The sequence below is a fragment of the Nestor notabilis genome, unplaced genomic scaffold (genome assembly GCF_000696875.1).
Source record: "Nestor notabilis isolate BGI_N333 unplaced genomic scaffold, ASM69687v1 scaffold25778, whole genome shotgun sequence".
Classification (NCBI taxonomy): domain Eukaryota; kingdom Metazoa; phylum Chordata; class Aves; order Psittaciformes; family Psittacidae; genus Nestor; species Nestor notabilis.
The window spans coordinates 8183-22395 of record NW_009940034.1 but is presented as its reverse complement, the minus strand read 5'-3'; the positions used below and the strand labels follow the sequence as shown (position 1 = coordinate 22395).

The 14213-nt window shown below is 46.1% G+C and overlaps 1 protein-coding gene across 1 annotated transcript; it reads left to right on the top strand.

Annotated features, from left to right (window-relative positions):
• Positions 1 to 632: 632 nt before the first annotated feature.
• ALAS1 (aminolevulinate, delta-, synthase 1) lies at positions 633 to 6964 on the top strand. Its single transcript, XM_010020158.1, has 9 exons — positions 633 to 849; positions 1852 to 2007; positions 2090 to 2312; positions 2765 to 2949; positions 3540 to 3719; positions 3924 to 4088; positions 5170 to 5438; positions 5919 to 6081; positions 6679 to 6964. The coding sequence occupies exons 1-9, from the start codon at positions 765 to 767 to the stop codon at positions 6837 to 6839; spliced, it is 1587 nt and encodes a 528-aa protein (XP_010018460.1). The 5' UTR covers positions 633 to 764; the 3' UTR covers positions 6840 to 6964.
• The last annotated feature ends 7249 nt before the right edge of the window (positions 6965 to 14213 follow it).

Below are 14213 nucleotides of genomic sequence, written 5' to 3'. Positions count from 1 at the left end.
CAGGGTCACGGTAGCTGTAGTACGGAGCTCCCCAGGGGACACACTTGTCACCTTAAAGGCAAAATAAACATAGACACTGTGTGTCGTAGAAGGAAGCTTCTGGAATGGGCAGCTTCGGGATGAGGGTTGGCTAATCCTTTAAATGACTCTGGTAATGAAGCATGGACATAGCATAAATCAGAGACTGGCCCGTTAGTATGCCCTGTGGTGAGCTGTGGTTAGGGATCTGTGATCCTGGATCACCGAGCTGGGGTTTCTCATGCTTCAGCAGCTCTTTATCCCACCCCATAACATTCCTTGTGGGATTCTTACTCTAGCACTCAGAAGAAGCAGAGGCTTGCAGCAGAGGAAGGACTGGTGGCTGAAAATGGCTGAATTCCTCAAAAGAAGGTCTTCGTTTTGGGAAGGAAGGAGAGAGGATTTTTTCCCCTCAAAGGGTACAGTGCTACATCTAGCACCTTAACTCAGGTGCCCTCAGGTGTTACTGGGATTTTGTGCTTGCATAAATAAAATTACATGCTTGGTTAAGTAGTTCTGAGTGGCTTGTGCCAAGTTAATTACAAAGGTAATAGGTAAAAAAGCTTAAGTCAGTGTATTAAAATGATGACACTAAAGTGCTTTCCCTCCTTCACCCCACCTCAGAGGCCAAAAACACTGAAGAGGTGGCCCAGCAGAATACAGATGGAGCCCAGCCACCCAGTGGCCATCCTGCTGCTGGTGCTAACCAGGGCTCTGCTACCAAATGCCCATTCCTGGCAGCTCAGATGAATCACAAGAACAGTAATGTTTTCTGCAAAGCCAGCCTAGAGCTCCAGGAGGATGTGCAGGACATGCAGGTGGACAGGAAAGGTATGTATTCTGTGCACCGAAGCATTGGTTTCTTGAGAGCTTTTGGTGCCTGACTTTAGTCTGGAGAGTGCCAAGTCTGGCAGTCACCACTTAAATTATGCAGGTAGGATTATGGGAGACTGCACTGAAAAGCTGTTGGAGAATGTAGGTGTTAATGTCATACCTGCAACATTGTGCAGTGTTTCCCTGGCTGGTTTTGGTGCGGGAGTACCATATGCTGCATTTCGATGTGCTGGCTCCAAATGTGTGAATCAAACTGTTACTCTTGCATCCAAAGCTCATTGCTTTGAAACTTACAGTCTTGGGTTACAGTCTAATAGAAACAGAAGCATTCACCCAAAGCAGATGCTTAGAACCGAAGAGAGCTTTACCAGGGTGCTGATATAGACAAAGATGGTATATCCAGAGATAGAAGAAACTGGGTCGAGGTACTAGGCAAGCACCAGCACAGATCCAAGCTGGAAAGCAAGTAGATGGGTTGGGGTGTTTTGTTTATAGAACTAAAGGGTGTTGGCTGGCTTGCAGTCCTGACATGGAAGGGCTGTCCTTCAAAGGAAGGAACTTCTCACCAGTGTCTGTAAAGCTTTGCCATCTGTCTCAGGAAGCTTATTTTTCTGTGGCATAGTTTTAAGAAATCTGTGCCAACTGAATACTAGGAACAAAAACGAAGACTAGAACTGTGCCTCTGGTTATAGGTGTATACCAACTCTTTCAGATAAATGCTGTAGCTATATAAAGTGGTTTTCTGAGTTATGATGATCCAAATATGTTGATTCAACATGAGGAAATTGCATCTTGTGTTGTCATTGATCAGCAAAGCTTTCCTTTTGTCTTGTGTAATGCAAAATTGTAAGTGAATAAAAAAGTTGATCCTAAGAGGGTTGATTCAGGCGCATGCTTCATAAAGAAATTAAGAGTTAGTTAAAATGTTTGCTCTGCTGAACTCCCTTCACTTTGTTTCAAACTCAGTAAGCTCACCAGAATTTATTATAATGTCTGTAGGTACAGAATTTGCCAAAATACCAACTGCTTCCATAGTGGGGAACACCGAGACTGAGGGAGAACAGCAGAGTGGCTTGCTCAAGAAGTTTAAGGATATTGTGCTGAAGCAAAGACCCGAAAGTGTGTCTCATCTGCTTCAGGATAACTTGCCAAAATGTAAGGTTGTCTAAGCAAAGCCCCCACTGGCCTGGTCTCCTGTGATTATTTCCTGTATGCTTAAGTCTCCATCTTATTTCAGCCATATCCACCTTCCAGTATGATCAGTTCTTTGAGAAAAAGATAGATGAAAAGAAAAAGGATCACACCTACCGAGTGTTCAAAACAGTGAACCGAAAGGCACAGATCTTTCCCATGGCAGATGACTACACTGATTCTCTGATCACCAAGAAAGAGGTGTCTGTCTGGTGCAGCAATGATTACCTGGGGATGAGTCGTCACCCTCGTGTGTGTGGAGCAGTTATGTGAGTAGTGCTGTGTTCCAAGAGGCAGTTTCAAGCTGTGTTGTCCTGCAGAATTGATTTCTGTACTGTGCTACATAAGCTACTTCTGATAATATTCTTGGTACAAAATTCAGCTTGCCCTCTTCTCTTGAGCTGGGGTAGATAACTTAGTAACTAGCTCCAGGGCTGCAATGTACCTGTCAGTCACCCTGTTCCTTGAATTTTCTTTAAAGCCCCTAAATGTTACCAGATACACTGGGTGGTATATTGCAGCTGTATATCAATTAGTGGTAACTGATTGCTTAGCTTATTGGATTGCTGAGTTGTGCAGGTTCCTCAAGCCCAACAGCTGCTTTTTGCAATCAGTTCCATTTTAGAACAATACCTCATTACAAGAATGTTTTCAACAGTGATCCTTGATTCATCTGTGTGTCACACAGTAACACTAACGCCTTTCTTTGGGCCCTCTGCAGGGATACACTGAAACAACATGGTGCTGGGGCAGGAGGCACAAGAAATATTTCAGGAACAAGTAAATTTCACGTTGATTTGGAAAAAGAACTAGCTGATCTTCATGGAAAAGATGCAGCACTGTTGTTCTCATCATGCTTTGTAGCCAATGACTCCACTCTCTTCACTCTAGCTAAAATGCTGCCAGGTAAGATCTCAACCTGCTCCCCCATTTACCAGAAAACACAACCTTACCCTAAGCAGTTGGGAGTACATTTTAGAAAAGGCTACTCAAAGTGAGGATTCATACTACTTGATCAGCAAAGTATGGGGGTTTTAATGCTATATTCAAATTATTCAACTTCTCCAAATCGTAGTAGCAGCCTGTTGAGGCTGAGAGCTAGGAACTGCAGGAGGATTTAGGCAGAAAGTACAGTCTTCTGCTCTTACATTTAAATTCCACCTGAAAGTGAGGCACCAGGAATTTGGTGTCCACACACCAGTGGGTGTGAACCTCCCTCTCTAACGTCAGAAGTTAAGAGAGTTGGATAAAAATATTAAGAACTTGGAAAAACCCTTCTGTAGTTACTTAAGCTCAAATTTGTGTTAGTTTAAATGCCTAAAATAAGCCTTAAATAATAATCTTGCTTCATGATCTGTAACTTGCTTTCTTTATCAGGAGTATTACTTTCTAGAACATGCTACCCTTGCTGCCTGAACACTCCCCATACATAAAGCAATGCTTGGGAATCAGATAATGCTTTTTATAGTTAAAGTGTAACTGGGCTGTTTCCTCAGGCTGTGAGATCTACTCTGATGCTGGAAACCATGCCTCCATGATCCAGGGGATCCGAAACAGCAGGGTGCCAAAACACATATTTCGCCATAATGATGTTGACCATCTTCGAGAACTATTGAAGAAGTCTGATCCATCTACCCCAAAAATTGTTGCATTTGAAACTGTCCACTCAATGGATGGTAAGTTGACATCAAACCCTTCTTTCCCCTTCCAGTGCAGTTAGTGCTCAAATCATCTGTATTGTATGTCTAAAAGCGTGTAGTGCTTTAAGGGTTTCCATGAAAATAGTCTGCTGAAATGCCTCGTGTTTGGGGGTACTTCTGGTATTTATCCAAGCTGAGTACAGGGAATCCTGAACTGCCAGTCACTGCTTTGGCTCCTAGGTGCAGTCTGTCCTCTGGAAGAGCTGTGTGATGTGGCCCATGAGCATGGAGCAATCACTTTTGTGGATGAAGTGCATGCTGTGGGGTTATATGGATCTCGAGGCGGTGGTATAGGGGACCGGGATGGAATCATGCACAAGATGGACATCATCTCTGGAACGCTTGGTATGGCACTTTTACAGAAGCTAAGGCAGCAAATCTTCTGAGCAGCTGAATTAAGTGGATTAACTCAAAATCAGCATATTCAAATGAAGTTGCTACATGCTGTTGGGGGCTAGAATTTTTCAAGCCCAAAGGATTTAAGTGTGCCCCATAGTTTGAAAAGCCTGTGTTAAGCTACTTACACTGCCTTAAGATCAGTTAAGGTAGCATTGTCTTTTTTTAACTTCAAACTAGCAAAAAGTCCTTTAGTGGCATATCATACAATGCAAGAATAAATTCAGGTGAGAATGCTAGTAGGTTAGTACTCTATATTTAGTAATACATAGTTCTTTTATGTGAAGTGGAGTGCTAATCTAGAAACCAGAGATGAGGAGTTATGTAAAGAGATTTGGCAGGAACTGAAGCAATTGCCATTATCTGAGTATAATGCAGGCTTAGGAGTAAGTTTACTGCTGCAAATAGGAAAGTCGTTGAAAGAACTTTCAAAACACAAATAAAATTTGCTAGGAAAGTTCAGAGTTTTAAAACCTACAGTCTTGGGTTACAGCCCAAAAGAAATGGAAGCACTGACCAGATACCCTGGTTCTATCTGTGGCTTGGTTCTAGTGTCTGAACATTTGGAAAAGGGGGCTGGTGTTAACTGCACAATCACAGTAACAACCTCGAGTGCTCCTTAGGAGCAAAGGCTATTTCTAGGATCTCTGGAGCAGATTATTTTAAATCTGCTGAGAGACTTAGTGTTGATCACTCAGGGTCACTATTGAAGTCTACTCTTGATGATTTGGCTTATAAGGTCTTCTCCAAAATCAAAACTTGAGTATGAGAGAGCCTTGAACTCTCCTTGGTGTGTAATAACTAGATTTCTGTGTAATAACTAATCCCTGTGATCAAGACTGGCTTAAAAACAAAGCTGTGACATGTGCTAAGTAAATACAAGATTAGCAAGAGGGGCTAGAATTGTGGCCTTCCATGACTACATTAAGTACATAGTCAACATAACTCTTCAAGTGAAAGGCTATAATACCTGAAGCTATTCTAATGGGTGGAAGGAATAAGCTTGGTTGCCCTCTTTTTTTCCGCTCAGGCAAAGCATTTGGTTGTGTAGGAGGCTACATCTCTAGTACAAGTTCTCTGATAGACACTGTTCGTTCATACGCTGCTGGCTTTATCTTCACAACATCCCTGCCACCCATGCTCTTAGCTGGTGCTCTAGAATCTGTCCGAACTCTAAAGAGTGCAGAAGGACAAGTTCTGAGGCGCCAGCACCAGCGCAATGTGAAGCTTATGAGACAGATGCTGATGGATGCAGGGCTTCCTGTGGTGCACTGCCCCAGCCACATCATTCCAGTGAGGGTAAGTACTGTGGATGCTCTTGGCACATGACTATGCTGCCTGTTTTCCTGTCTGTGATCACATTACACTTTCAGGTATTAGTTACTATCCTCACAAAGTTCAAACCCATCCTAGTATTCAGCAGTGATGTGCTAGGAGTCTGGCTTAAGTTGACCTCAGCCTGCTATAAATGTTGTAAAGCAGATAAAGTGTATGAAACCCACCATGTGACAGTATACAGAAAGCAAAGAAATGGGTAACAAGCTAGTAAAAAGAAGACTTGGGTATAAACGCCAGCCTACCTAGGCAGCAGTGGTGTGCTTATGCCTAGAGGGCTCCACAGCACAAGCTTTTAGCCCTTCTGTCTGACATACATGCTATTTATAATGGCACAGGGGAAACTAGTCCCGTTTGACTCTTGTGGCTAGCTAGGTTGAGCTAACAGTTGTACTACCTCGCGCATTTTTGTTTGATCTTGTAACCTACAATTTCAAACTTTAGGTTGCAGATGCTGCTAAAAATACAGAGATCTGTGACAAGCTGATGAGCCAGCACAGCATCTATGTCCAAGCAATCAACTACCCAACAGTTCCCCGTGGAGAAGAGCTACTGCGTATTGCCCCTACGCCTCACCACACCCCTCAGATGATGAATTATTTCCTTGGTGAGTGGATTCATGCATTACTGCAATGAAAGTACTGGGCTGTCTATGCAGCCTTAGCACTAAAGATGAGACTAGGAAGCACTTGAGCTTTAGGTGTCACTGGCTGCACAATGTCTACCCACTGCTGTAGCATACAAGTGCATACTTCTGCACTTAGCCTGCTTTGAGCATGATGTGAGAAGGGGAGTGCATTGCAACCCGGAGTAGAGTATAAGTGCATGCCTATATCCAGTTGGTTCTGTCACAGCTGCCTCTGCTGGGGCTCTGCTCATATGTTGTTCAAACCAACCTTTGTTTATTATGTGGGGTCTAAAGAAACCTGTCCTTGGCCAAGCTGTTAACCTGTCGTAAACATGGATCTGTCCAGGGAGAGTAGCTACTTGATCCTGTCAGAAGTGGTATGAGGATAGCTTGAGACTTAGTTGCAGCCCAGTCACCTCATTCAAGAGGTGAATTATGTCATAGTGAATTCCTGTTATCCCTCCTCACTTGCAAGGAGAGTAAGTACAGACACTTCTTTTTTGCTGCTTCTCTATAACAATTAATTGGCTTAAGCCTTGATCTTTTGATCTGAATGAACATTTCTGTTCTGAACAGAGAAACTGCTGGCTACATGGAAGGATGTTGGTCTGGAGCTGAAGCCACATTCATCAGCTGAATGCAACTTTTGTAGAAGACCCCTACATTTTGAAGTGATGAGTGAACGGGAAAGATCCTATTTCAGCGGCATGAGCAAACTAGTATCTGTCAGTGCATGAGAGTAATGGTGTTAGTTGTTCTCTTGTCTAGTTCTAGTACCCAGTCAGTAGCATTTTTTATTTGCTTATAAGTATTTTAATCATAGTTGAAGCACTAAGCTCTGAAAAATAAATTTCTAGAGCCATTACACCAGTTGTGGTTTTGTTTGCTTCTCTACTTCTGTAGGAGGAACTGAAGCGTAAGTGGTTGCAAGGGCATCTGATGAAATAAAGTGGTCTACAGCTTAATGCCCTTCAGTTGAACTACTGCCTTTTCAATGACTGTATGCCAAAAGAACATCAGTAGTGTTTCTTGGTGCACTACAAGGCATGGGTTTACTTACTAAAAAAGAGAGAAAATGGGTATTTATAGCTCCTCCCAAGCTTTTACCTGAAAGCTTTTGAAAACATGCAAGTGTAATATTACATGCACATTAAAACTTCAGCAAGGGTATGCTGCTTAAGAAATGCTGTATAGTAAGTTCACACCTATGTTTAAGAGACAGGCATTTAGAAATGGCTCCACTAGATGCATTCCCCCTTTAGTGTTCAGCATGGTGCTTGCTACTAGGAGGAAAAAAGGGCTAATGTAATTTAATAAGTGGTATTTTGTGACTGCTTGACAACTAAAAAACTAAGGGTGGTATAGTGGCTGAGACAGGAAGGCATAGCTACTGCTACAGGTGGTAGATGTACACTGCCTCTGACTGCCTGTATCTCTTAATTCTGCATGCTCTGCTCTCCAGTGCCATCAGAGCTAAACTTCAGTGTAAAAACTGATTATCAGTAAGCAGTCTAGTAATTCATGTCTCTTACAGAAGTCATTGTAAGAGAATATCAGTACTGCTGATAGTCTGAAAACTTAGGCCTCTTGCCTCATTGCTGTGCTACTTAATGCATTCAAGAATAGCAAGGGCCTGCTTTGAGCAGGGGTTTGTGGGCATACATGTGTACTCAGAGGTCAGCATTGACATGAAGTCTAGAGCAAAGCTGCTTCCTTTGTGTACAGGCATGTCCAGTAACTGCTACAGTCTGGCTCCTACAACTCACTTAGCAACTACTCTTCAGGTGCTCTTGCTTTCTGGATGTAACAAGCCAACCTCCTGCCACTGCCTGTTGCTGTCACACCCACAGGCATGCTGCGAAGCTCCCGTTAGGGGTCCATTATAGTATCACAAATAGCCACATGTTGGAGAGAGAGAAACCCAAGTTAAAGCAAAACCAACTTATCAAGTGGAAGCCACCCGTCACTTAAGCACAGACTGAAGCACACTACTGTTCCAAGAAGACTTCTTAGAAAGTTATTTGACTTTACAAGCAGCCAAACTACTCTTTAAAATCCCTGTGCCAGCCAGTCATGTGATTGCTGCCCCTGACACATACAGGGGCTCTGTAGGAGGGAGGAAGCAACCCATTATCAGTCTATAGGATTAACACATTAATTTAGCTCTGCTGCTAACATGGCAGTTTATGAACTGGTATACCCAAACCCACCCCACCAGGTTATCATACATATGAGTAGCTGCGTTGCTGAGGAGGTGGATTAGCTTTCATATGCTGGAACATTATCCTGGTCTTAGGCTAGTTCAGTGCTACTCAAGGAAAAGCACAAAGCCTTGCCTTGCCACAGGCAGTTTGTGGCCTAAGACTGTATTAATATGCATCTCCTTTACAGAGCTTCTCATTACAGGTTATATTATTATATTATTTCTCATTATTTAGGTTACATTACTACATGAACTTGTGATATCAAGTAAAAAGCCACAGATCCTACATCAATCTCTCCTAGAACAGTGCCCCTAACATCATAATGCACCTTCAATGCCACCCTGAACTGCTGGCATAAGCAATCAGTGGGGGGGGAACAGCACATGATATGTTGACTGTAACATATAGCCATAATCTGACAGTACAAGGTTACTTGCCTTTCTAGTTTCTTCAGTGGAAGCATTCAGAATTGGCCCAGTGCATTTTACATGCCATTTAGTAAGCTAAAGTTTTCTTATTAGTCTTTACAGCAGCTACTCTACATTCCATACTGCAGAGAAGAAATAAGACACAGAAAGGGTACCAGCTACCAGAAATCTCAAACATTATTTCAGATTAGTCTCAGGAGAGAACCGAATTGCAAAGATTAAAAGCTAGCAACCTTTGAAACGACAGGAGCACAGCTAACCTCAGTACATGGCAACCGGTACCTCCACACCCATTAACATTGAATGTGACAAATTACCTTAAGCTCTGGTGCTGGCAAACAAGGGTGTGAAAGCAGAGCCAGTGCGCAGCAAGAGACCAGGAGTCTATCACTTAACTGCAAAAGAAAGACAAATCCAGTGACACATAGAAAGGATAATTTTTCCCCCATGAAAAGGACAAAGGATGAAAACCAAACACATATTGTCTCCCAGCGAACAAAACCTGAATGGTGGGTTGCATAAACACCACAGTTATGTAAGCTTTAGCTTGATTTCTGGAAAAGTAATACAGGATGTAATCAGTAAAAGATGTTTAAAGTCTGACACAAATGGCCCATGGCAGTGGCAGAGTAAGCAAGAACACAGCTGTAAAGCCACTGCTAATACAATTGTCTGGGGAAAAAGAATTAATCTATTTGAACATTGTATTGCCCTAAACTCATACTTTTCTCCCTTTTTCAACCTATTGACACCAGGGAGAAACCTCAGGCATAGAGGGGCAGAGAAAACATCCTAAGTAAGTGCAGACAGAGCATGTGTGCCCCATCACTGGAAGGAGGCTTCAGGAGGGTGCTCTTTCTACCACAGCCAGGACTGGGTGCCAGGTTAGGCAGGCTGTGGTGCCTTCCACTCCTTGCTCCCTCCTCCATGGCCAGGCAGAGATTCCTGACTTGCAGAGCTGCTAATGGTCATGAAGCTTTTGGGGGCCTTGGTTTTCTGCCCAGGCAACAGCTTCTCCTGCCAGCAGGAGTTTGCTGCAGACAAGGGAGGATGCTGTCACGGCTGCACACTCCCTCTGCCCCATTCTGCATGAGGTGCTCAGCTGCCTCATCTAGCCCCAGCTATCCCCCACCTAAACACACTCCTGCAGGGAAATAAATGCTCTGAAAACCATTCCAAGCACTTGCTCTTGCTGCTACTGCTCTCAGCCATTAAGTCCATACTGTTTCCTAGTCAGGAATAGTAGTAATAATAATAATCACAATAACAGGAGCACTATTAGCACCACCAGATTAATGGCTCTAGTATCCCTGTTGCTTTGCACCCACTTACTTTGGGGCACATCTCTCACACTGTCCTGCTTGATCTCTCAGCACCCATGTTTACCCAGCACAGAGAGGATGATACAGCTCATCTCTGTCACCATACCAGAGCTCCCTGATATCTGCAGCTCAGGGGAGGGGCTCCAGCCTGGTAATGGGCATTTTATAGCGCATGCTGGTGGCTCACAACACTAATTTCTCACAAGGTGTGTTCAGCCCCCAAAAGACCTTTCCTCTCCTGCTCCCATGCTTTACTCCTCTGAAAACTCCAGGCTGAAGCTTTGCTCCCTGTGGGACTCACTGCCTCTCGTAGGGTCCAGATGTATGCATACAGCACGTCTCACTCTGAACACAAGCAGCACAACCAAATAACCACACATTCAGCTTACAACCAGGTGTAGCTCCTTTGCAGCTCCTCTGCTTCAGCTACCAGGGGGGCAGAAGCCAAAGGAGTTATCTTCTCTGAGATTTTGTACTTTTTCAACTTGGAATTCCATAGGGAAAATCATCCTGGCTCCATCCTTTCTATGTGTCATTGGATTTGTCCAAAAGAAAAAGCCCAAATCCACTTTTCTTTTATTCAAATGGGCCACCTAGCTACACATCAGTCTAGGATTGTGCCTTGAACTGATACTTGCTTTTAGATAATGTTTAATATTAGCTAAGCTTTAAATCAAAATCTCCATCCCAGCAAGAGGTTGTAAAGGGATGCTGCAGCCACAGACCCAGCACAGGAACCCTCCTCTTGCCTGCCTGGTTTGGCCACCTCAGCACATAGAAGAGCCAGCTTCTTGGCAGGCGTGGGGTAAGGCATGCAGGGGGGAGAGAGGGAGCAATGCTCACACTTGCTGCTCCCCAGGGAACAGCAGCAGAGAGCTCCTTGCAAAGGCAGTTGTAAAAAGATCTCCTGCCCTTCTGCCAGTGACTGAGACAGGGGATGCATGTGGGGACTCGCTGCAAACTGCTGTAGTTTGGGCAGATAGCACCTGGACCACATCCAATGCTGGCATAAGGCACCAAAGCCTACTGCAAGTGTAGCCCCTGGACCAGAGCTACTAGCCCAGCATAGCTGGGCTTCCAGTTATTTAGGATGCTCTGTACCACAGCCACCCTCCAGCCTGACCCCAAACTCGGTCATGCTCCCACCTCTTCACCCACATCCCAGGCTTGAATAGACCTGGGGGAACCCATCCTGGACAAACTTACCCCCTTGAGAAAACAGCCTTTCACTCCTTACTGCTCCTGCACCCTCCTCCTTGCCAGCCACCATCCCACAATTAGGGCTTTGGGCAGGATGTGGAGCTTTTGAGAGCGTGAGGGCTCGTCTCCCTTTCCCACAGGCACCTGTGGCTCCACAGCCCAGATGCCAGGTGGCTCTTCCAATTCACACATTCAGCTTACAACCAGGTGTAACTCCTTTGCAGATCCTCTGCTTCAGCTCCCAGGGGAGCAGAAGCCAAAGGAGTTATCTCCTCTGAGATTTTGTACTTTTTCAACTGGGAATTCCATAGGGAAAAGCATCCTGGCTCCATCCTTTTCTCTGTGGCTTGTTTGCCATAAACCCCATGAACCCTCATTTGCAAGTCCTAAAAGACCTGAGTGCTCAGGCTGGCTCAGCTCCATCCATCTGCAGCTGCCTCCTCATTCTGAAGCTGGCTGTGCCCTGCTGCTCCTTGCCCACAGGGCAGACATTGCTATGGGGTGGCCTTGTCTCATGGCACATGTGTTCCACAGTGGCACCAGTGGCTGCCAACCAAACACAAGCTTCCCAAGGATCACCTCAAACCCTGGAGCTTTTTGTACATAGCAGGGGAGGCTTTTTAAACTCAAACCTTAAAGAGAGGGGGCAATGCTTGTGTGAACACTCGTGTGCATGCTGGGTGGTGGGACACGAGGGCTAGAGGTAGCAGCCAGGTTTGTGAGTGCTTTAATTGCCTCCGGGAATTGCTCAGTGTTGACCTGGTGTTGGCTTTGTAACCCACTTTCCAAAGGGACCCCAGCACACAGAATCCTCTGTGCTCTGCCTGCGAGTTATTCAGTACCCTCCTGTCTCACTCTGAATGTTCTATTCTACCAATTTTCAGCCATAATTAACAGAGGGTGAGCTGTGAATCCGTCTAAATCCGGATAAGCTTCACAAAAGGAAAAAACTGGACAGCATGTCCCTGCTAGGCTGTGCTGCGCGGGGGGCAGCAGTCTGGGGCAGCATGGGGTAGGACAGTAGGGAAGGGAGGGGAGTGACCAGGATGGGCTGGAGGATGGGCTAGAATAAGATGGGATTGGAGGGGGTGAGCACCCAGCTGGGGATCTGCAGCCCTTGTGCTGCTCCTGGGAAGGGAGCCATCTCCCCCACAGCCGCAGTCATCCTTTGGCATGTGGGGGGCTTTCAGCTGGGAATAGCAGCACTGGCAGGGGGATGGGGGCAGTGGGGTGGGAAACGGGGACACACCTCACTTCCAGTCAGTATTTTGGCAAGTTTAAAAATCACCGAGCATGGGGTGGGGGGAGCAGGATCTGAAGGAGAAGGTGAATGAGCTTGTGTCAAACTGCTCTGGCTACGTCAGCCCAGGATTGTCAGTACTTGCATGCAGAGGGAGCTCTTCTGCGCTGAGGCTGCTCCACGCATAGCAGCATCTTCCCTCCTCATCCTCCTATGTGCCAAAAGGGAAACTCATTTGGGGGTGGTTCTACATCTGCATTAAACCTTTGTTGTTGTTTTAGTTTGTTTTTTTTTTTTTTTTTTTTTTTTTTTGGTTTTTTTTTTTTATGTTTTACAGCTGGCTTCCCAGATTCTCCAGCTCCTCATCCTGGGCACGGACAGAAAAGACAAGATCTGATGCAGCCCTGAGCTGGCACAAACCCCCCTGGTCTCATGGCAAGAGCTCATTCAAGGCCTGGGCTGTGCCAGTGCAGCACATAGGGAGAATTTCTGCTGGGAAATCTGCTTGGGACACCTTAATAAATAACAATAACAAAAGTTATATGCCAATTGCAGCTGGCCTCCTCTGGGCCTGCTGGGAAGCAGCAGCTTTTGGTGGCTGCATCACAGGCTGGGTCATGCTCCACTGCTTCTCCATCAGGACCCACTGTTGGGAATTTCAGACCCCTGCAGCCCAGCCAGTTACAGGACAGGCCCCATTGCCTTCCCAGCCCTTCTCTTGGCTCAGCATCTTCCCACTTTCCCTTCTACCTCCACCAGGCAGGAATTCACCCCAGCCAAGAGAGCAACAGCCCCAAGCACCAGCATTGCTGCCTGGCAAAATCATTACCACCCACTAAAAAAGGAAAGCTGGGCTGAGCAGGGATGCCATCTCCCACAGCTGGCTCTAGCTCCGGCCATTGCTGGATGGGTCCAGCATTAAAACCTCTGCCAGACATTAAAGGGTTGTCCTAGATCCCTGGATTAAAATGTAAATGTCCTTGAGGGTGGTGAGGGCTGGATGTGGCCACAGCAGGAAGGCTGCCACGGCTGCTGGCTATGTCTGAGCAGTTTGCTTTGCAGCTCCAGCAACTGTGCAATGCCAGCCCTGATGAACCCAGGGGACCTCCAAAGAACATCAGACTGTTTTAAAAATACTTTATTCTTTAGAAAATACAGCGGTCAGTACAGTGTGCTCTGCTCCCCAGCTTCACCCCCACCACCCGCTCTGCCGAGCTCAAGGCAACGTCGGCACTTTCAGCGCCGCAGCAGGAAAGCAGAGGGCAGGTTCCACCGACCCCGGATCCATCTTCCCGGGGAGGCAGGTGGCTCTTGAGCCCTCGCTGGTACCCAGCAGCAAGGTGCTCCCCCCCCAGCAAAGCCCAACTTGCAGCCCCAGGCTCAGCCCTTGGAGCCGATGATGGCCCCTGGTGGCTGGGGATGTCCCCAGGGGGACACACAGGGGCCGTCATGCTTCCCTGCACGAGGATTTGGGGCAACCATGTGATTCTTAAAACATGGGGCTGTCCCAGAGCAGAGAGCCAGCAGCAAACCCAGTGATGGTGGGAGCTGGGGCACATGGAGGGGGAGACCAGGGCTTGGGGTCCCCCTGGCTTCCATCCTGAACAGGGCTGGGTCTGAGTCAGGGCTGTAATGGCTACCTCCGAGGGGAAGAGCCTTATTAGGGGGAGTCAAAAAGGGGATGCAAACATCACCCAAAGGCAGTGACCTTTCTCCT

What these genes read in the sequence shown, in the direction of transcription:
- ALAS1 (XM_010020158.1), top strand. Translation starts at nt 765, where the DNA reads ATGAATCACAAGAACAGTAATGTTTTCTGCAAAGCCAGCCTAGAGCTC. An exon ending in CGTGTGTGTGGAGCAGTTAT is followed by an intron (nt 2,313 to 2,764) that starts GTGAGTAGTGCT and finishes GGCCCTCTGCAG; the next exon opens with GGATACACTGAAACAACATG. An exon ending in TCTAGCTAAAATGCTGCCAG is followed by an intron (nt 2,950 to 3,539) that starts GTAAGATCTCAA and finishes CTGTTTCCTCAG; the next exon opens with GCTGTGAGATCTACTCTGAT.